Source organism: Triturus cristatus, chromosome 6 (genome assembly GCF_964204655.1).
Source record: "Triturus cristatus chromosome 6, aTriCri1.1, whole genome shotgun sequence".
NCBI lineage: Eukaryota > Metazoa > Chordata > Amphibia > Caudata > Salamandridae > Triturus > Triturus cristatus.
The window spans coordinates 1,317,692,211-1,317,716,281 of NC_140589.1; the positions used below are offsets into that span (position 1 = coordinate 1,317,692,211).

Below are 24,071 nucleotides of genomic sequence, written 5' to 3' on the forward strand. Positions count from 1 at the left end.
CCTAAACCTTGAGGGTTGATCATTTGCCTCTGATGTCCTTGAGGCTGTTCTACAATGGCTTTACAAAGTGGGCCAAATACAACCACTTCCACACTTTAATCTCAGGGTAGTGTGGGCAATCAGTCAAATGATTCTTTAAAGGGGGTATTGTGGGTCAGTAGCAGCTCCTCCATTAGTACAGAGGAGCGTCGCCTCACTGACTGAAATGTCCTCAGAAAAGCCCCAGAGCTGTAAAATAAAAAGGTAATAAAGTCAATTTATTACAATTTTATTTTTCACTTACCCGCATCCCGAAACCAAGTGCTATGATATGGCAGGGCCATTGCTGCTGAGTGGCAGTAGCCGGGAGGAGTGGCGAGCTGGGCACTTAAGTTTAACGTGTGCATGTCACTTTGACTTGTTATCTGGCGACGGCCAGCCAACCAAGCGTGCTTTAAACCTCTCTAACCCAGCTGTCTCAGACATCTGGGGTGAGAGCAAGCACAGTCCTCCGGTGCCCTTTAGAGCGCTAAGAGAGGCCACTCCCTCCAATCCTGTTGCTTCTCTCCTGCTGGTTAACTACATGAGAGCTGCACCAGGACTGGCTAGGGGAGTTGGCCTGGGCCAGCACTGGAGTGAGAAGGAGAGAAGAAGATAACCGGGACCAGAGTGAGTAGGATATGTTGTGCAACAAGCAATGTAGGTGAATATTTATTTAATAATATAGGCACCTTATATGTAGCATGCATGCATGCACCCACCCACCACCCATTTGCCTGTCCCACCGCTCTCTATAGTTGACAGCCTCCACTGGAGTGGGTTGCTCACGCTTAGCACTGACCAACCAACAGACACGATAATTCCAATTTGAAAGCCGAATACTTGTCTTTTCAAATAAAGAAAGTACTTTTAATCACACAGTTTTATCAAAATCTACGCAATTCAATTTGTCATACAGGTTACTTTCCCTAGGTATTATTCAGCTTCAAGGCGTTAAACACCAATTGATCCCCTCACTAATACCAGTCAGGTTACCCTTTAACACTTTGTGAAATCAGGAAGTAGCTTGAATCAAGCACAGGAGCTTCCTTCAATCTTTCATTGTAAAATGTGCACTTAGTTTCAAGTCTTACCGCCTCAATGTTGGAGGAAGACACAACAGAGTGCTTGTTCATCTTGCTGACATTTGGGCATCCCTCCCTTGCACCTGTTGCAGTGTCCATGATAAATAGCACGTCCTCTGGCCCACGACTGAAGTTGGACGTGGGCAGCATCCATCTACGCACCTTCCCAGATTACGCATGCTGGGACGAGTGCCAACCTGGGAGAAGCAGACCTGGGTGGTTGCATTGATGCATTCCTGCCTAAGCCAAGGACAGAGTCAGTCCTGGTAGGGCTAATGGTGGTCGCAGCCGCTGCAGTCCAGATCAGACCAAAGGTAGGTGCAGTCCTGACCGGGCCTCTACAATGATCACAACACTTTCAGCCCCTTACAGGCCTTCGTGGTCAAAGTAGTTGCAGCCTCAATTTGGGCCTATGATGATCACTGCAGTTGCAGCCCCGACTGGCCCTACAATGATCATGGAAGTTGAAGCCTTGGCCTGGCCAACAAAGATCAGGGCAATTGAAGCCCCTATCTTGGCCTATGATCACAGCAGTCGCAGCACCAAATTGGCCTATGATGATCACAGCAGTTGTGGCTCATGGGATAAAAGACTAGGGGGTCCCGTTGTAAAAAAATGGGTTCCACCTAGCTCGTTCTCAGGCAGTCAGATCTCTCTGGATATCGCTCAGCCACCATGGGCATGCTGGCCCTGTCATTGACCGTCTATACTCTTGAAGGACCAGAGATACTCCTTCCCTCTCTCAGCAGCCAGGCAGGCTTCTGGGTTCATCAGGCAGAACCACTGCTCCTCCAGTAGGAAGTTTGTCCTTCAGGTGATGTCCTCCCATCTCTGGGAGACTGGCTGTGATGCAGACATCAACCAAGGTTGCACTGCAGTCCCTTGAGTACTCTGTGGAGCACAACCTTCCACCAGTCATAAAGAACTTGGAACTGGAACACACCCGCTGCTAACACAACTTTTAGAGAGGGGATGTGGATCAACTGTCTCAAACTATAGCACTAGTTGGGGATATTCCTTCAAGTGTACTCTTTGGGCTTCTCTCTAGGCACTGCCTTTGTGTGGAGTGGTTCTTGTCACAGCATGTAGCATGGGCTGTTCCAACCTGGAGTACCAACAGAGGCACAATGAGGTTCCTGCATGTGGCTGTCATCAGTCCAGCTGAAGAAGTAAACCGGGACAGTCAGAAGGGGGGCATGACCTACAAACTTCCTCATCTTACACAACAGAGACAGGAGTCCCAGACCTCACACTTACCATACACTAAATAGCATTGGTACTGAAGCTTAATCAGTAGCTCCTTGCTCACAAAAGGCCTCATGGAATGTCTAAAGGTTGCCATGTCTCCATTCTTCTGTGAGTTATTTTCCTTGCACAAGTCACTAAAATGCAAGCAATACACTTCCACTGTCTGGGAGAACAGTTCTCGCCTTCCATCTTCTTCCATGCCAGCCAGGGCCATTCAAATGGATCCCACTGGGCTCCATACTTTAAGCCCAGTCACCCTCACATGTTATCACAGTGCATGTGTTACAAGCACTACACATGCATATGCACTTAAGATAGCTATGACATTCCAACACAAGATTTTATTTGAGGAGGAAATTATCCTTGTAGAAGAAAATAGGTGAACCAATTGTTCAGACAATCAATGTCACTATCAAGAATTAAACAAGAAAGTGGGTATACTTTATGATATAGAGGTGATATGAGATTTTAATTAGAAAACAAGAATAAAACATTGCTGAAATGCAACAAAGACAATCAGTTGAAATTAAAGTGCTTGGCACTCATATGGTACATACATCCAAAAAATATTCCAAATTTGTACATTTAACACAGCCGCAATATTGATAAGACAGTCCAGGTATGTATGAGTCTATATACACGATTATAGCTTCTAGATTGGTGGCTCATTGAGCATAACTTAGATGGCATTTGAACCCTATAAGGAGGGGACTGTCATAGTCAGGACTGAAACAATAATATTACCTGCCCAACACATGGAAACATTGGTATCTTTAAAAACATCATATCATATGTATGATTGCATTAATTAATGGCAATGCATTGCATTAATTAATGGAGAGCGAGCTCGAGATAAAAGCTAACTGTCCGTTTTCAAAATTAAGTTAGCAGTACACGATGGAAGAGAAACTAGATTGCAAGATCAAGAAAATAACAAATTATAAACAAATCTCTTTTCCTAGAAGTAAGTTTATTGAATTACCTGTCATCTATCCACTTGCAAAATATCCTGCAGATGTGAAAAATCCCCTTGAAATGTAGGCCGGGTATAGAACTTGCGATTAAAAAAATTGCTTTTTCATTGGTTTTTAGATCTTTTCCAAAGGAATTCCGATGCAGGCAAGAATGATTCATTCACTATCAGGAAAGCAGTCTTCAATTCCCTATGGAAAGCGAAACCAGGTAATTGCATGTAGAGTTTATATTTTACAAAAATAAGGTTCTTTGCACAGAGGAAGAAGCATATGAGCTTGAAGCTTGGTTGTCATACTAGAGTTAATCTCTTTGGCCTGTCCATTGGGCCTGAAAGACTGACTCTATGCATACATCATTTGCAGCTTACCAAGGAAAGGGAACTGTTAGTAGGTGAAACATGCACGGCACTAATCAGACCCCCATCTCTGTGGGTGGATCAGGCATTGGGTTATCCCTCTTCCTTTACTCATTAAGGTGGATGTCCGCCATCCTGGTAGCAGGCCACTCAGCAGCCTACACATCTTAGAGGTACACATCATAAGTAGCCCATTTCCCAGCTATAGAAACCATAGGAGCAATACTTCCCTCCTAACGACCAACATACATGTGTTGTCTTGCCCATGTGGTAGACATTACTTAATTTGAGTCAGTGGTTTCCGGTGCTCGTGCCGGCACTTAATTGCCAGCACCGGCGCTTATGACAGTCTGCCATATGGTGGTACTGTCTGCTTAATTTAGGCATATGCACAACAATAGCGGTTTATTAATTCAATATACATCTACATTGACTAATACCTGCCTCCCGAGCCATTCTTATTGCTTTGGTGGGCCTGGAATAGGATGAATTGTCACACTTGAAAGAGGATCAAACGTGACAACTGTGTGGAGAGGTGTAGGCATCACTATGATCCCTCCTCAAGAAAGAAATCTCCAAAGACAATTTGGGGAGAGTGGCACAATACCTTCAATTCCTTATGATTAATTGTACGCAAGGCAAAATCTGAGCTTACAATTCTCTAAGTCTTGGATCATTTGAGACTTGCATTCTGAAAATATTTTGCAGCTGTGTTTTTTTAGGGTTATCGTAAGGCTAACTGATCTCAAATTGCCCTTTAACCATTAGTTGGAGCCACAATGGCCCCTCAGGGAGTTTTTTGAGTTTAGGAGTAAAATTCCTTAAGTTGAGGTTGTGAATGCAACAGGGGAATTGAGAAGTAGCCCTTTACTTCAAAGGGGTGTAAGTACTGACTGTAACGGTCCCTACATATATGCCTTAAAAGTCATACCTCAATAATATTTGGGTCGACATATTAGACAAGGCAGGCCACGTGCCATTTGGCATTCTGATATTTCTTGAGTGTTTGCCTCCTTCAGAATAGTGGATTGTGAACATTTTCTTCACTGACTGCAGCCAGTAGCTCTTGCCACCGAACAGTGGTTCACATTGTCCTCACCTATCAGTCCATGAAGTCAAACTAGGCAAATTCCCAGTCTCAGAGAAGATTGTATCTATGGGGCCGGTGGTGGGGTACAGGATGTTGAGCGGGATAGGGAATGTGTCTGGGGGAGGGGAGGCTCTAGCCTCTCTAGGGGAGCATTGTTGCTGGAGGGGACAGGCAGGTGCCTTTTGGTGCCACTGTCCCTCTTTACTAGTGTTTTTACCTGATGCAGACCCGTATCCAGGAAAACCAGGACCGGTGTTTCTGGACACTACATTTTCTTGTAGTTGCGCAGAGCAGTAGGCCCTGGTGTGGGGTAGGCAAGACTCAAATAAAATCGGGACATCCAGTCCATGGATCTTAAACAAAGAATTTTAAGGTGTCGATTAGAGAGTGCTCAGATGATTGCCACTTCAAGGGAGATACAGTTGTTTGTAGTCTTTGGGGATCTGCCTCTTACCCTATTTTGAAAACTTGCTCATTCTCACCCCCTGACTTCTCACGCTAATAAAAGAGATAATAGTACTCTACTGTAAACAAACTCCAGTCGATTGATATAGGAGCAGGTTTTGCGGAATAGCGATTTAAACAGATAATCTCATTCTTATCTTTTTTATAAGGAGTTTTTCACTTGGATTATAACTTCAATATATTCATTCATTGTCTGTTGAATACAAATCAGTGCACTAAGGGCCAGATGTACAAAGCTTTTTTTTGTTCCAAAATGGCCCGTTTGGGCCGTTTGCGAACGAAAAAATGCATTTTTCAATGTACAATGTCCCAATTTGCCATTCGTAACCTATAACTGAATCACAAATTGGGTTTGCGATTCAGTATTAGGAAGGGGTGTGTTTAGGTCATCCCTTCCTAATACCAAATTACAGTGTTATTTGTAAATGTTTTGCGACAACATTTGCATTTTTCGACCTACTTCAAGTAGGTGGTAACCCAATCGCACATGGGAAGGTGTGCCCAAAGAACCCCCCCCCCCTCTTGGTGAATGCTTGTAAAAACATTTTTTAAGAGCAGCCAGTGGTCGCATGGACCACTGTCTGCTCTTAAAAAAAGGAAAGAAAACTCTTCATTTTTCTTTTTGAAACGCATCCCGTTTTTCTTCAAGGAATACGGACTTCATTTTGAAAAAAAAGAATTGCTTTATTGAAAAGCAATCACAGACATGGTGGTCTGCTGGTTTTGCGATTCCCAATGGGTCGCAAGCTGAAATCTTCCTCATGAATAATAATGAGGTACATCTATTTGCGACCCACTGGGAACCACAAAATGTGTTAAACATTTGTACAATGCTGTTTACGATTGCCAAATAGCAAATTGCAAAAATTTGCTATTTGGTAATCGCAAACGCTTATCTTTGTACATCTGGCCCTATGTCTTCTATGTAATATGCATCAAGTCATGGGAATTCCTCAAATGTTGTCTATTAATGTCTCCGAAATACTATGACGACATAGTTTTAATTAATATTTCAGCAAGACAGAAATAAACTCTTATGTCAGACAACTAAGGCATCTTTATTCCAACGGCTACAAGAAAACATGTTAGTGGAAGTTATGTGTGAAAGGAGAAAATTCTATATGCCTAAGTATTTGGTACATACAGTCCTTCTTTATTTTTGCAGTATATTCTTTCGGTTGACCGAGCAAACCTGAATAAGGAACTGCTAAATGGTGAGTTCTGAATCCATCTCTGAGCCTGAAATATTTTTTACTTTTGTACAATAGTTAGGAATTTGAATTCGCTGTATGATATAATACTCTTTGTAAAGGTTGTGTTAACTTGTCAAAATGCAAGAGGCAGCAAATATTGACATCACACCTCACCTCACATCACAGACTCAATGATATCGAATGATCAACTTTGTTTCTGCATGCCTTTTTTAAATCGGCCATCCGAGCAAACAATGAATGGTAAGGTAAATGTATGTTTCTCTCTTTATCACATTTTTTTTATTGTAAACTCAAGATGGAGTATGTTTTTATGTCTCATGAGGTCTGTTTGTATCAGCATGGCTTTCTTGTATTAGATCAAAAGTGTTTTTAGATGTTGTATTCCATAGAGCCAGATTTGTATCTTGTTGATTTTAACTATTTGCTTTGTGTATCTATTCTGTGGATTCTTTTAGGACTTAAATAGGTCGAATAAAGAGTTTGAAATGAATGAATGATATCAAATGATGTATACTCATATAATCCCTGACCATGGTGTCATCACATGAGCCGTTTTGGAAAGGAAATGCAGATTATAATACATTGCGAATAATGTAGTTGTGCGGCCAGCAAGATCTCTGTATGTTTACAATTAAGGGGGATATTCTCAAGAACGTGAGATAACTATCGCAAAATTAGCTTAACGCAACTTTGCATATCGCAGTCTATCGCTGGAACATAACGCTGTGTTAACATATTCTCAACACGGCAGTACCATGCGATAGCCTCACGATAACGCGTCAAATAACAGCGTTAAAATTAACGCAAGGCTGGAAAAAAACGCAAAAAAAGTTCCGATGTTGCCAGTCATGATACAAAAATCAGCGATAACCAACGACAGGCCTGCAATTCCCACGGCTCATGCGGGAAAATGCACTATAAAAGCACCGAAAAACACAAACAAAATAATTTCATCTGCGTAGCACCATGGAGGAAGCCAGAGCAAGTACAGAGGACGACCAGAACCCCACAAGCCCCCAGGAGGACCATCCTGGGACCTCGGGGTCACGGAGGGGCAAGGAGAAGAAGACGAGGAAGACGAGATTCAGTCCGCAGGAAAACAGAATCATCTTCACGGAGGTGATAGAACATCACCAACAACTGTTCATCACCTCCAACGTGTCATTACCAAATAAGAATACAATATGGCAGGGCATCCTGGACAAGGTGAATGCAGTCGGAGTGAGGAGGAGGACCATTGGAGAGGTCAAGAGGCGCTGGAATGAAGTGAAGTGCAAAGCCAAGAAGAAACTCGCTGACAACCATCAGGCAGCAATGCAGACTGGAGTTGGCAGCCCAGCGGAACACCAGGAGCTGGATGAGATGGAGGAAATGGTGTCCACAGTCATCAGTGGGAGACGGTGGCAGGAGTTGGGGGTCCGAACACTGCTCGACATGACCTGACACAACAGCACCAGGGTGAGTACCGAACAGGGCCTGGGGGGACGGGCACAATGGCACACATGCGCAATTAAGTAGAGCACACTGCACACCCGCAATGACTCTGGATCATGTCCGTCATCCCCATGGCACACTGCAGCACACATACAAACAGCAAGTAGGCCCACGTCCACTATGGGCACAAAGGGGTCCCTCCACATACAGCACCAATCTCACAACCAACCCATGCAGACGTGTCAAAACCAGCAAAGCTGAGTGTCTGTGAGCCACACTGACAATGCAAGTGACACTGCATGATGAATAGCATGGCTGCAGTCCAATTATCATGACATGGTGCACGCCACGACACTGAGGTGGCTGAGTGTGGAACACATCCGGAAAGGAGCAGGTTACACTCTGACACATCCACATGCACAAACAACCCCTGCCATCAACAACACATCTGCGGATAGACCATGCCCAAGAGTACAAGATCCAAACAAGAGTCAAAATTAACCAAGTCTGCAATATCTCAGCACTGTAGAAGCACAGAAGTCAAAGGCACACTGCATGAAAGGGATAAGGGACTGCAAAATCACCGCTGCAGGGTCAACTCTCCCACAATGCAGCACACACACATAGCAATAACAGCACATCAACACTGACAACAATGTGGTACAAAGTGCAACACTCTCACCACAGAACAGAGTACACAACTGGTTCCGCTTGTGCGTAGAAACTGGCCAATCACATCTGGCATAGCAGGAAACTGTGAGATGATAATGTATGTGTACAACCGCACATCCATGATATAGCTCAAATGTCCACTGTCCTGCATCAAATAGTCGCTCCTCCCAAACAGTCACAATGTACATTGTCATGCAGTCTGAGTGTAAACTTGAACAATGTGTCAACATACATGTGAACGCAATGTTAAACTGCATCTCCCATCCACATTGCAGAGGGACAATCAACACCTCCTGCAGAGTAGACCCAACAACTCTTCACTGATGATGAAGAGGACCTCCCCACCTTCGACAGCGATGCCCTCCAACAGCTCATGTACAGCTACAGTAACCCATCTCCAGGAGCAGGGCAGCCCAGCTGCATCAAGGAGACCCTACCCCTGCACAGACCACACAGCAGGAACCACCCACCACCACGGCTGGCTCCCAGCACCTCACCGAAGAACACATCGCTTTCCAAGGCCAGATGTTAGACTGCTAAAAGGATGTGGCTGAACAGGTGTGGGTGGGGTTCGACCACATGGCAGCCAAACTAGATGACATACGTGGGTGTCTAAGTCACATCAGGGACCACTTACACTCCCTAACGAACACCCACAGTTGGCTCCATGATGTCCAACAATCCATGCCAGGCACCGCTGGAGTCATGCCTCTGAGAGGAGAACAACTGTCTAGTCAGAGTGGCCTCAGCGATGTCAGCCAAGAGTTTGCACAGATGCTGAGGACAATGGAGAACATGGAGCGGATGCATGTGGAAAGAATGGCTGCCAAGGATGCACACCAGCGAAAGGTTGTTGGTATCTTCCATGCCCTGCAGATCCTCATCATGGCACTGCTGCCACTAAGGCAGTTGCTGATGAATGCTGCTGGTACTTCCACACACACACATCTCCGGCCCCTGACCAAACATCAGCACCCACATGTCAGACAGATGACATAGAGGACGAAGATGTGGGTGATTCCACCTGTGTATTAAGAAGGAGCCAGTAGCAATCTTCTCCGCTATTTGTCCTGTATCAGCTTGGTTCTGCCCTCTGTATCATGCCCTGTGACAACACCTCCCACTGTCCCCCGAAACACTCTGCGACACTCACCTTGGACCCCGACATGGACTGCCATATTTTGTCTGCTTAACAATGACACAGCAATCAGACTGCAGACTGTACTCTTCCTCTTCCGATGTACTTGTCAATCCCTAAACGACTCTGGCTGGCCCTCCACTGGGCTACAATGTAATGTGGGGTTTGCATGGCCATGTACTGCTCCAGCTCCGACACTCCACCGAATGTGAATAAATCATTCAAAATCACACAGATGTGTCATGTCCATAATCGATCAAGTATGAAAGTATGGATGAGTGTAAGGACATTAGTTGCAAAAAAGGTACACCCTGTGAAATGAAAGCAGTGCACATGTGTGACCGTGACACACAAAGGCAGTGAGATGACTGGGAATGTGTGCACTAGCTGTGGCCTCATTGCTCTGAAACAACAATCACGCAATTTTACAACTTTGCCCCACGTACTGTTAGAAATAGGGCTGTGTGTGAAATGTCAAAGTAGCTGGCAGGCCTAAAGTAGTGTCCCCCATCACATTTGACAACAGAACATCTCTTCGCATACCTACTCACACTCAACTGGGTGGACACAGCCTGTAGTGATGGATCACATTGATCCACATGGCAAGAAGTTGGACACCATACTCACATTGCTGAAGACACGTAAAAGCACAGGTCTATCAGCAACTATCCCAACCACAATGCCTTGGGCACAGAGGTGGAACTGGAAATAGGGACTCACCCCTAAGTGACAGGCGTCAGTCATTCCCTCACTGTGTATGGACAATGCTCATTGAGGCACACGATTTGTCATTCTAATCAACACTCATCACAGTTGAACAATAGTGAAGTTCTGTATACTTAATTAACATGTGCGTGTAGGTACGGGCAAGACAAGGGCCACAACACGCAGACCAATGCATCAGACACTAACTGGCAGCATTCGGACACGGTACAGTTTCAAGTGACAGGCGTTATGCATGTGCCTGGGATGTTCTGACCTTGCGTTGGTGGCTCTTGTAGAACCGGCACTCTTCTGACCTGCAGCAGTTATGTGGATGATATGGCACAGCTCGGACCAATGAGTCGTATGTGTGTGCAACGTTTGGACGTATGGGTTGTTGTGTACGTAAGTGTCAAGGGCATTCCATGCAAGTTTACCTAGAGCAAGGACTTCTGTGTGTGGGGTGTGGATACCTTGGTCTTTCATTAGCGCTGTGCGTAGTGTGGGAGTCGTCATCATCTGCCATGATATTTCTCTCAGGGTGTGCCTGCCTCCTGCAAGACCAAGGTCAGAGGTGCAGATGTCCTTCCGCCTTGTGTATTGAGACAAAGGTGCTTTCATCCCTAATGTTAGTCTGACTACTGCTTGCATTCTGGAAATGTGATGTGGCTTTCACGCTCCAATTGAGGCTAGACCTTAGGCTTATGGTGCACCAATAGCGATACACACACAACAGTTGGCATGTATGAGCCAAGAGCCCGAGCGGTCTTGCGCTCCTTGTACAGTCCCTTCATGCGCGGCCGCCCGCAGGGTGCATGTGACTTTGCAACAATGTCGATTGCAGGCCTTGTGGCGCCGACACTGCGACAGGGACACACGCATCAGTTAGTTTCCTGTCCAGCCCAGAAATGAACCATGCCCAGGGATAATTATTCACACCCCTACGCTGGCCTGGGCTACGCCGAGCCAGACCACTCAGCTTACGTATAAAGGGGACGACGACAATGCTACGTATCCCAGTTCTTCCCTACTGCCGGAGGTGACATGGCAGTGTCCACCTGGCATATCACGAGACTCAATCATAGAGGGTCCATGACTTGGGTTGCACAGACTTGGTGGTACTGGATACACTGCAACCGGCACGGGCCTACTGCCACGGGACGGTGACTTTCGGTGCACTGAGCTGGGGCACCTTAAGTGCTGAGTGGGTGTGCAGCCTGCAATGATGCACCGTCCTGGCGGACCGGACTGGTAAGGATTTGTGTGAGCCCTGCTGGACAGCAGTGTAGGCCTGAGCCAGTGGGCAGCTCGGGCCTACCGCCACATGGCATTTCCTCGCGGTTCTTAGAGTTAGTGGCACCTAAATAGCTGGGCAGGTGTGCAGCCTGCGATGATGCTGTGTGCACTGATATGATCTCTGCCATCGCAAAATCAATACCCAGAATCAAGTGTGGGACCTTGTGGCCTGCAGTGCGGGGCTGCACAATGTGGAGGCTGCCAAGGTTGCAGGCCCCGGGCATGGAGCTTGCACTGGCACGTTGTGGGCCCTCTTGGAGACACGTCGGTAGCAGAAGGTGAGCAGTAAGGCCTGGGTACGCAGGGGCGGGCAATCACCGCTGGGCGGCGGGAGGGTCTGGGGTGCAGCAGCCTGTGTGCGCAGGGGCGGGCAAACGATGATGGCGTTTGCAGTGATATAAACTCTGCCATTCATAAATCTGTTTCAGATAAGGGACCTGGTGGACTGCAGTGTATACCGGCACGTGGTTGGAGACACACCGGTGGCAGCAGGTGAGCAGTGAGGTCTGGGTGCGCAGTGTTGGAACTGTCTCTCCCTTTCCCTCTCCCTCTCTTCCTTTCACTGTCTCTCTCTCTTCCTCTCTTTCTCTTTCTCTATCTTTCTCTTTCTCTATCTTTCTCTTTCTCTCTCTCACTCTTTCTCTCTATTTCTCTTTCTCTCTCCCTCTCTTTCTCTTTCTCTCTCTCTCTCTCTCCCTCCCTCTCTCTCCCTCTCTTTCTCTCTCTCCCTCTCTCGCCCTCTCTTCCGTTCTCTCCCCCTTTCTTGCTCTCTCTCTTTCTCTCTCTCTCTTTCCTTTGATGAGCGCATGACACACCTTCTTATCTTGAATTTTGTCTTGCAGGCTGTGACTTACAGATTGTCCAGAGAAGACCCGCCATGACTCTTCCAAATAGTTGTTTTGAGTTTAATTTGAATACAAATGTGTTTGGAAAGTCAAAGATGAATGAATGATTCTCCTTTTTCTGACCACACACGAATGTTAATTGTTGTAATTGTACGACATCAGGAGAATTGTTTTGTTCATGATTGCGTAAATTTGATGTGAAATATCTTTGTCTGGGGGGGCCTGGGGTGGGGCCCCAGGGAGAAGGGGCCTGGGGGTTGGCGGGGGGTATTGTGGCCCTCTAGTGTGTCCGAGCTGCATGATCAGTAGCTCCATGGCATCTGTTGTTTTTCAGGTGTGGCTCTGGGCTGGGCTCCCTTTCATACTGCAGGTAGTCATCTGACATAACAACCAGGTAGGAGCAGGTGTTAAATCCCTGCTGCTAAAGCGCCTCATCGCATGTTTTGTGCTCCCATCGCCAATCTGGCTGGTCATTGAGAATGTTGCGAAGTGGTGTTGTTGCGGCTTTTTGCATGGGAGCGCCTAATCTGCATCTCATTAGCCTTAGTTGCCGGTGTCATCCGTGGTGATGTTTTTTGCGGCTGCTATTGCTGGAAAACTGGTGATATGGGATGTTAGCACCAGCTTGTGAGTAGGGCGATAAATTTATCGCCACTTTGACTGCGATAAAGTGCCGCTAACTCGGCGATAAGTCCTTGAGAATATGCCCCTCAGAGTTTTCCGTACAAAGGTTTGGAAAAACATCACAAATGATACACTTCGAAAGCATTTCATTTTTAGATCTTTCTATAGGTGACTTTCGCTTTCTGTTGTGAGAGCAGTTGTCATCAATACATCAACTAGCATAGAGAGGTATATAAATAGAGAGAGGGGGCTTTCGGTTTGGCGTCATCCGATGTTGGCTTTCATGTGTTTTTCATGGGATTCTATAGTTTCTATGGGCTGTCCGTCAATGCCATAGTATTTTATGGTTGGTTACATTGTCCCACTCGATTTTGGTGATAGGAACAAATAGTCGTTTGATTAAACTGCAGGCACAGCTAGACACATAGCTGGAAATGGGAGACTCAAAGTGCATTCTATGTGTTTACATTGCTGGTGCAATAACATTTTAAGTGTTATTTTATGGATTTACTGCTTTCTGCTGGGACGCCTCAGGCTGTGATAAAATGAAGGCACAGTGCTAGCCACTAGTCCTGGTAACCACAATGTTCTTTGTTTTTCTTTGCTCCATGATAAAGTTGGAGGATTTGATTTTTTTTTGTATGCAAAGTATGCATGTTTGGGCAAGTTATTTTTAAAGATGCTAAAGAAATACTGGCCTTTTGACTAAAGCAATTACTTTTGCTGTGTTTCCCTTTCAAGTTCAACACTGCAATGCAAACTTCATCTTCTGTTTTGATTTAATGAAACCCCTTTTTCTTTTTGGGGTCACAGCATAACCCTCTTCATTCCCTCTCCCTTGCTCTTTAAGGATCTTTCTAACCTTCTTCAACAAGAATCCAAATCGCACTTGAAATCATATTTTTTCACACCAGGAAAGCAGCAACCTCTTATAGGCGTCATGTTGCTCTGGTTGACATAGCTAGTAACTCAGCCCTCTCTGATATTGACTCCGCCGTTTCAGGTCGGTGCTTTTTTCTCCACAGAAGACAAAGACTCTAAAAAGATCAGGGTGATCTCACGAATAGCGGCACTTAGTTCTTAACAGCATACATGCAAAAAGTGTGGGGGGCTTTTAGCTTAAATTCATATTTTTAATCTCGAACATTTTTTACTTCATTCTCCAAAAAGCAAAGTGGAAAATAAAATTATTGAAATGTATGTCTCTAAAACTAAACTGTTAGGTATCCCCAATAAGTCGTCACTTATATAATGGGGTGTGTAATATGAGGGGTCCTTCCACCTATCTTTACTGCCATGGAAGGAAATTGAGGGTGGGGCTCCAGCACATATTATTGCTATCACTATTTTTTCTTTTTGACCAGGTAACACCAATCAGCGTATGTGCAGTTCTGGGCACACGCCCCCTTCAGGGCCATAGTTGAATGTTCCTTGTGTTAAGGCCTCCTCCTCGTGCTCTGTTATACTCAATGGGTATACTCACACACTTTAGTCCCAGCATATGGACCAGCCACATCAGACCATGCCAAAGGATCCTCAGAATGAATTTGCCAGGTTAAAACTGTGGACATTGGCCATCTCTATTCGTGATGTTAAGCTTACATAGTGATGTCAGCTAGCACTATGTCATTCCAGCTCTGTGGGATAATGGGCATTGGTAGGATAGCATGTTAATTTGGGCCATTGCTGCATAAGGGACAATTATGTTGGGTCTGTGCATTGTGATACCAGGTCCACATTGTGCCGTATTGCCACAATGCGGAATGATCTTGGCCTACCACTGCGCCTTAACATGAAATGAGCCAACGCTGTATAGTGAGACGGGTACTACTAATGCGCCAAAATTTGTTTACGTTTATTAAATTAATTGAAAGTACATCCCCAGCTCTCCTCTCTGACTGCTGGTTTTGAGAGCGGTGGGGCGGTGAGGGGGGTAGTCAACAGGTGACAGAATATGATTTATTTATTTATTTCATTTTCCCTATTCCTTCATCTGTCTACTCCCTCCCTCTCCTTCCCTGCCCCACTGCGCTTACCTGTAGGAGCCGTGGCTGTTTACGTATGATAATATAAAATGATGCGAAGGCCTGCAAGGAAGAGGCCCAAAACCAGAAGGGAAGAAATCTCTAAGCCATGAATGCAGCCGAATCAGCAACAGCACTATCAGGCCAATGGCCAGTGTGCCCCTGGCATTAACCCTGGGCGTAGTTTGCGTAGTCGTGCTACGCTACGCGCACTTTGCACTACGTCGCGCTACACGTAGCTACGCGAACTGCGTAGTGCAGTAGGGACATGCTGTTCGCAATGATTGCACAGTGCCGCATGCTTGTCCGTACTGTGCAATTACTGCGAACGGCATCATGCACAGTGCAAGAGGTCGTTTTGTGCCGCTCGAGTAGATTTGTACTCGAGCTGCAGCTTTCTTAAAGGGGTCTGGTAGTTTCTCATCGCGAGCGGTCGGGAGCATACGCAATCACTCGCAATGAGAAACCTGATCTCCCCTGGTTGAGAATCTTGCCGGGAGGTTTATTTTCCACGCACGTGATCTGCAACTTGATGTTGCCAATCGCGAACGAGGAAAAAGTCTCGCCGGGACGTTGATTTTGCTCGCTCGCGGTTGCCAACTTGAAGTTGAGGACCGCAAGTGAGCAAAAAATGCCCGCTACGCGTTTTTGCACTGTGCTATGTGAGATTCGCGTAGCGCCTAGTTGCGCTAGCTATGCACACTCTGCGAGCGTAGCGTAGTTTTCCGCCCAGGGTTACCTGGCATCTGATGAAAGAGACTGTGGAATCGAAGCATTGACAATGACTCCTACATCGGTTGGAGCTCATACCGAAAACATGTGTTAGATGTAATAAAATGGAAACAGATTGACTTGTTACAGAAAACATGGAGGCCAAAGATCATGTTATAAAAAGGTTTTCTAGTTTTGCGGAGCTTCTTGGTGCGAATTAGTTATTATTTGTTTGTATTGGGCACAATACTCCTATAGTCTCATGTACTCACTCACACAGAGGCACAAGCAGACTTGCACACAGAAAGCCATTAACACATTATTTTAAAAAAGTCCCTTCTGAGAGTGTCAGGATTCTCTTTCTTCCTCTTTCGCGCACACAGCGCTTCGTCAGGGGTAGTAAGCGCTATATAAATGCAAATACAAATGCACACACAAGCAGTGAAACACTCTCTCAAGCAGACCAGCAGTCATCAAAAGGCTCACGGAGGGTTAAAAAAATGTTTAACTCCTTAACCCACACTGTATTTCCCCCCTCCCCACAACGCCCTACCCCCTGTGGTTTTCTTAATTTCCCTATCAGTTGGCTGCATGGATTCCAGTGTGTGCACACATTCACACGATTGTGTTAATGTGAGTGGCAGTGCAGGGCCTGAATGGACCCTGTTCTGTCACACACGAATAGACAGGGTCCAATCTGACAGCACTAGCAGCAATGAGCCTACCTTTCATGAGTACCGGTACTGTCCTTGGCAGAGGAGAAGTGCTGGTACTAATAGGGAAACAAATAAGTGCCGGTACTCAGCACCTGTGAGTACCCGCCCATTTAAAGCACTGCCTAAGTCGCAGGGAGGATGCTGCAGGGAGCTTCAGCGCCCCTCTGGAGGTCGGCGCCCGGGGCCTGGGCCCAGCTCGCAGACCCTAAAGGCCCGCCTTGCACTTAGCAGTACACCACAAAGGCTGCTGCACAAAAAGGTTGCATTTGTTTTGTTTATATGCATGTTTTTCTTTCTCTATTTTGAATTTATTTGCAGAATAATCATGTGCGACTCGGTTAAGACCTTGACTGATTTAGTTATGCGGCATGCAGTTACAAACATGTCTCTTTTGCTGTTTTTCAGCTGCTGAACGATTCCCCAACGTGACAATGCACTTTGAACACAAGCTCCAGGACTGCAAACCTCAAACGGGGGCAATGTCCTTTGTTAGGTAACAGTGGGCGGTCAGACTTCAGAATGTTCTTCATTGATTGCTTTTGTTTAATCATTTAAAGACCCTCAAATAGTGAAGGGTCAAAGGTAGACTTATTCCGTTTGAACAGCCGACTGAGATGCTGATATGCGCTGGAAGCAAATAAAAGAACTCAAAGGACCCCTGAAAAACCGATATGGGTTGGGGGACAGAAGAAGGCAACATTTGATAAACAGACCCATCCGCCTACCCTACATTGCTTTATTTTATAATGGTACACACTTCCAACTCATCAATAACTAAGTGAATACCACAGAGCCAAGCAAAAACAAACCGTATCATCCCTCATTAATGCATTTTATTATATCATCAATTTTATAAAAAGATCAACCTATTTACTAATAATATTACACACATGGTATACAAAATACTTCATTATTCGACTATGGTATACAACAAAAACTTTGAGAGTACATTTTATATTATAAGAATACACACTGAATAACCCCTCACTAACTCAAGGAAAAAATTTATAATATTACAAATTCGACCTTTCACCACCTTTCAACCATAGACACACTACACAATTTTAAAACAGCTCAAGCCCTCAAGGCATCCCATCTTGTTTCTTTATCCTTCACAAACATTCTTTATATATTTGTTTCACTTGATAGCACGTCCTATATCTGATAAATATAGGAGGTGTTATCAATAAGTGGAACAAATATGTGAAAATATTTTTGTCACGATAATGAAAGAGATGCCATATGTTATTGGAATTGAATATGGTCAGTAACTACTTTCTTTTGATCTGGCACCTCGAGGAAACAATCATTACACTGCTTCTCTTGCTATCCCCAGGATACTCGGAAGATTGCTATGCATGGAGCAATTACTACTGATTCAATTACTAAATGTAAAACTCAAAATAAACTACTAAAAAAATCTATGTTGCCAACTTAAACTCTGACAAAATAAGCATGCCTAAGAACAAAACATGTATAGAGCTTTTGAGTTGTTTACTCCTGGTCGGGTGATGTGTGGCAAGGTACAGATTGCTTACTTAAAAATGCTGACGAGCCACAATTTGCAACAGAAGTTAGGAAAAGTCTTTGCAGTGTTACCTGGGTTGCTAGAAGCTGTGCTGAAATGAAGGCGGTCCAATCTTTAGGTGTCCACATGATAGCATATAAGAATGGGGTTGGTCTAGTTTTCACTGCTATCAAGCACTAGTTATGTACCCAGGGATCCCAGATAGAGATGCAGTACTGGATTACGGGATACAATATTGAGACACAGCCCAGGAGGGAGGGAGGGGGGAGGGCACGGGGTTGTTCTGGGAAAAATAATTGTTTTAATTGCATGTCACTTGTAACTGTCATAGGCAATACCTACGTAATATTCCTGCAAGTGATATTGACCGGACAAATGACCAACCTATATCCTGTGAAATCATGCATCGCATTCCATTGTATAACCATTTATGATAGAATACGTGTAATAGAAATGTTTCAACAAAAAACAAAATGTATATGCCATGATAAATTTCATATTGCTGGTGTACCGTTCAAGGGTGTGCAATAAAGTTTGTTAAAAAAAAAAAGCACTAGTTATGTAGATCAAGGGGCTGAGGCTAATAAGGATGTGGATAAATGTAAACTACTGAAGAACCACCATTGCAGTTGGCGGCAACCAGCCTTTCACACCCACCTTCATTGTTAAACCTCTTTGAGAGATGCATATTTTGTGAACTTGTTTTGTTTTATCCATTTTGCATCTCTCTGCAGACCTTGCAAAGAGACGTTTGAAATCTCGTGTGATCTCATTGTGGCATGCGATGGCGCCTTTTCATCCGTAAGGAAGCAGTTCATGAGGCAACCACGGTTCAGCTACAGCCAGGAGTACATCCCTCATGGCTACAAGGAGTTGACTATCCCACCCAAAGACGGGGAGGTAAGTATGCTCCACTCCTAGACTCCCACGGCTTTAGACGACTACCCTAATACATCTAGAGTTCTTTGCTTGATGAAATTAACTTTATGTTGGTTAGCAATATCAAGGGGGAATGGAAATGAGATAATGTACTAAAGCCATGTGTGCGTGCCTGTATATGGTTCCCAAATGCCAAAAACATCAAACTTTTATTTAAAAAAAACAATAATTAATCAATTTATCAGTATTTTAGTAAAATACCATGCTTTTTGTGCAAGCCAAAATATCTCAAATCTAACTGATAGTTTTGAGACCCCAGCTAGGAAGGCACAATCCTGAAATGGGTTTACTTGGTGGATTCCAAAACACCAGTGCTTAATTTGTAAAAATACATGCAGAGGGTCCAAAGTTTTTCTAAGGAGCCCACTGCGTTTCTCACCAAATCCAAGGGTTGCCAGATATCAAGGCTTCCTAGTCCTCATTCCACCTCATGAATCGTCTTTTAATTACTCCACTTCCTGGCTCTTTATCTCACACTAGCGTTTTTTTTTTAATCCCTACTGTCTCCATTTATCACTGATTTGATATATTTTTCTTCCTGCTTTCTCTTCTTTCTCCTCTTTCTGCCTTTCTCTTGCTTTCTCTTTCTTTAAGTCTGATAGCAAAAAATAAGTCCTAGTACCCAAAAATGAGTGCTGGTGTCCACCACCTTCAACCACGGCTCTTGTTGTTTCCAAGTAGTTTTTCTTGTTTTTTGTTTTATATAAAAAGGAAAAAGGGTGATACCAAAGGCATTACTCTGTTTATACAACTGATATCACCTACACCACGGTTTGAGTCTCCTCAAAACACAAATCCACAATCCAAAACCGATTTGCACTCATTTATCTCTGCATTGATTTAATAATGGCCCAATGAGGATTGAGTATCCATGGAACCACATGATACTTCTCATTCTCTTCCATTCCTTTAAATTCCACATTTGTAAAGCGCATACTTATCTCCCTAAGTGTATTCAGGCGGTGGGAGGCCGTCACGGAGATTAAGTGATCTATTACCCAGAGTCACATGATGCTGAGCTGAGCTGCCGTCAATGAACGAACCGTGAGCCCTGCACCCCGAAGTCAGCTGCTCTTAACTTCAAGCCCCAATTGTTTACTCGTCAACAGTTATAAAGGAGGAACAGACCCTTGCTTTGTCCTGCTGTACTTCCATTCATTCAAGCTTCAACAGCAATACCCATGGTCCAAAGGTCTTTTTGAGCTTGTGTAGACCTCCTCTGCTTTCACAAATCACGCTTTCTGCACTCATATATTGGTCGATAACAATGGATGTCATTACCTCAATATTCGCCTTTGTCTCTCTTGCCTAGGGTTAACTTCCTCCTGGGCATGTCAATGCCATTCAGGATACCTAAGATAGGACAGTGTGCAGGTAGTCGTACTTCTGTTTCCAGGACCCTTGATAGATATCACAGACCAGAGGGGCTGTAGTATATTTCATCTTCATGTAGTCTACAGGAACCACACAGAGGTCATCTAACATCAGGGCCATTATGTTAAGCCTGCTTTTGTTGTGGTACGCTCTATGGAAGATTTTGAGTTGGATAAATCTTAAGCTAGCTTTTCTAACCTGTTTTCTTCGGTGCATCCAGGCCGTCTCCCAATTTATATCCTCCTTCGAACCCAGGTCATTCTCCCATCTTTCCTATAGGGCATTCAAGTGGTCTGGAGGGTTGTGGACCAGCATTTTGTAGATTCATGACATGGCTTCTGTCGTAAGCTTTTCTGTTAATGGGAGTGACCTTGGGTTTGGTTGCTGAGTCAAGGCATTCACGCCAAAATCTTGTTTCAGTTGTGCGGGTATTTTTACTCCTGTTCTTTTGACAGTTCCTATTCCTCCTCCAAATCTGTGAATGTTTTCATTCACCAATTCCTACCACATCAACCAGCTTGGACACATAAAGAAGGTCCCATTGCTTGAAACCATTCAGTTGCATCTTTGTTTCTTTGTATCTTTCTTTGTTTCTTTGTATCTTTCTTTGTTTCTTTCTTTTGCTAGTTTTCCCATTAGTGTTTTGTGTATTAGCACCTTTACGCATCCTGTCTTTTCCATATTTCTCCTCCGTGCCTCCAGGACATGAGAGGCAGCAGGGCAGTCTTTTATTTCCTCCCTTAACACTTCTGTCCAGTTTAATGGAGGGTTCTGATATTGGGAGCTACGCTCAGTCATTAAAGCCCATGTGATGTGTGCCCCAGAAACAATCCTGGATATTGGGGGAGCCCCGCTCCCCATTATGTACAAGCCAATAGAGTGTGGTCAAGGCAATGTGTCCACCGTATCAACTATCCATGGATTTTGCCATTACATCGTCACCACCCACTATGTGTGCATCTGCCTGTTCTTCAAGAAGCAGGGACACTAGTGTTTCTGGTGTATTTGTTTCTAGTCTGGGAAGTGCATACATGCTGAAAGTTGCTCATCTCCTCGCACCCCCACAACCCACTCACTCAAACGTATGTTGATTTGGGGTCAAACCATACCTTGTGTAGTGCAAAGTGGATTTTTGTAATCAGTATGGCTACATCCTAGGAGCCTCGAGTTAACCTGGCATGTGCCAATGATTTATATCTGTGCCTTCCAAGGAAGGCACAGGTTGCACTCAACGTGTGGATTCCTGTAAGAGGAGTGGGCCAGGCCTAATTCTCTTTAGATGTGACTTGACTTTGGCCGGAGTCTATTCGCATTCCAAATGAAAACTTTGGCCATGGTTGCTGCCCATGTCCTCTGCCCAGTCCCCACCGCATTGTATTCTTTCCTACATACATGGTATGACCTTTCAAAGCGCTGCTTTAACAAGAAAGTTTTGGGATCGCAGATTTAACCACACATACCATTACCCCGCATTTACAATAGCTCACATTAAAAATACATTTACTACGCAATCCACTTCCATGCACACTTTTACCACGCATATCATACAGTTTCTTTCTTTTTTAATCGCAGTGACCGACATTGCAAATAGCACTGCAGAATTGTCTGGAAGCTGTGCTGAGCTGCCTGGCATCAGTGCAATGTATAATGTCTGCCCTCACATCCTATTCTGAGAATACTTCACCGTCAGTTTAACACTGCCACCTACTGGTGATCATTATTCGCGTGGTAAATGTAGTCCTGTTGAAATGCGTGGTAAAGTCTTGCGTTGTAATTACTTGCTGCCAACAGTCATTCTGTTGTAAAAAAATGGTGGTAAATGTATTGCGATATAAGGGGCATATTATCAAGCACGGCGTTACAATTATCGCCGCTTTAGCGGCAGAAAACTGCCACTAAAGCGGCGATAATGGCCTTGATAATGTTCCCTTGAGAATTCCAATAGAAACCCATGTTGACACCAGAACATGGACTTCTATTGGAATTCTCTGCGGCATATTATCAAGCCCATTATCGCCGCTTTAGCGGCAGTTTTCTGCCACTAAAACGGCGATAATTGTAGCGCCGTTTCTTGATAATATGCCTCTAAATACTTTGGCCTAAAGACTGGTTCCCGCATTTGGCAAGCACAGGGATCCTGCCAGTGTCAGTCACCCTTTTGATGAGTGCGAAGGGTATGTCCACCCCCGCCTTCCATTTTTGCTTGACTCTGTATCTTAAGCTCCTGGTCATGTCGGCAAACCAAACATATAATGCAGAACAGTTCCAAAATGTCCCTTTCCTCCCGCCCCACTGTTTCCAGTGACACGACCTACCTCCAGAATTCTACGAGTGGCTATAGCCCCCCCTTATGCATCTCAATGAACATGTTATGGCAATCATACTTATTACCCCTATTTGTAATGTAATCTGTCGCCTTCTGTTCAGACACGTAGTATCGTTTACCATTTTTGGGGTGTCTTTGCATTATCATCTTCTGCCGTGTGTGGTTTACTTCTCACAACATTGTTTTATGCACCATTGTTTTCATTGGATCTGTTGCTCGGTGTCGTTCATCACTTCCATGCTTTGCAGCTCTTCTTTGCTTATGGTTTTGGCTTCCCCTGACTAGGAATCCAAGGGAGTTCTGATGTCTTCCAACCTCCTAAACTTCTCCCATCTCCGGCCATTCCCAGACCTCATCTGGTTCTGTGAAGATTGTGATTTACCCCTGTGTAGACCCCTGGGTGTGACTGGCTGTAGGAACATGTATTTAAGGTATAGGGCCCTCGGGTTTAGTTTCTTGCTTCTTCAAAATTATTACTAAGTTTTTGAACTTTTGAGTATAAGCTGGAAAAATTCTGATCATGTTATTTTTTGGAACTGAGTTCTTTGCATGCCCCATGCTTTGGAGTAGCAGCTCTCGGTCTGGGAAATTAAACATCTCTGTAATTATTGCACCCACAGGCCCTCCTTGGGGAGGGTCTCTGACCCGAGCTCTTTAATCTCTTTCCAAACCAACGCTCTGGTAAGGTGCCAGTCCTGTTGATTTCAAGCAGTCTAGTATCTATTTTTTCACGCAACTATGTTTTGTTCAACTCAGGGACTCCAGGGAACCATAAGTTGTTCCTCAACCACAGACACAAATTAGGCACTACCCTTTACGGCTAGAGTGAACCGTTGCCCAAAAGTCCTATTCCTTACTACAAAGTGAAGTGGGGGAACAGAAAATGAGAATCAACTGTTAGTACTGCCATATCTAAATGCACTCATTTTATTGGCCTTGGTAAGGTGAAAGGCTAAGCTAGTACTGCAGGGGGTCAACCCTGTGAGCTGCAAGTTACTCACTGCAAGTTAAGCCTATGATCTTTCTTAAAGGAATTGAAACGTGTTACCAAGGTTACAAGTAGATCTCTACTCCCTACTGCAGGCACATTCAACCTAGAGCTACCCTGAAAGAGTTGAAACATGTGACTAGCATTGTAAACCAGGCACACTAAAACTTGTGCTAGTGTACTGTGATTCACAGATGCTAAGTGCAACCTTATGGTGTGTGAGACCTTCAGCCAGTACTGGCTTTTTAGTCATAAACACAAAAAACACATTGCATAACCAGAATGGCCACTTGGCAGCCATAGT

The 24,071-nt window shown here is 44.6% G+C and overlaps 1 protein-coding gene across 1 annotated transcript in view; it reads left to right on the forward strand.

Annotated features, from left to right (window-relative positions):
- KMO (kynurenine 3-monooxygenase) overlaps window positions 1–24,071 on the forward strand; it is a 412,483-nt gene that overhangs the window by 233,366 nt on the left and 155,046 nt on the right. The window contains exons 4-7 of the mRNA XM_085612308.1: window positions 3,444–3,533; window positions 6,402–6,450; window positions 17,018–17,105; window positions 18,875–19,040. Of these exons, the coding sequence (XP_085468434.1) occupies window positions 3,444–3,533; window positions 6,402–6,450; window positions 17,018–17,105; window positions 18,875–19,040 (393 nt within the window). The remainder of the gene's footprint in view (window positions 1–3,443; window positions 3,534–6,401; window positions 6,451–17,017; window positions 17,106–18,874; window positions 19,041–24,071) is intronic.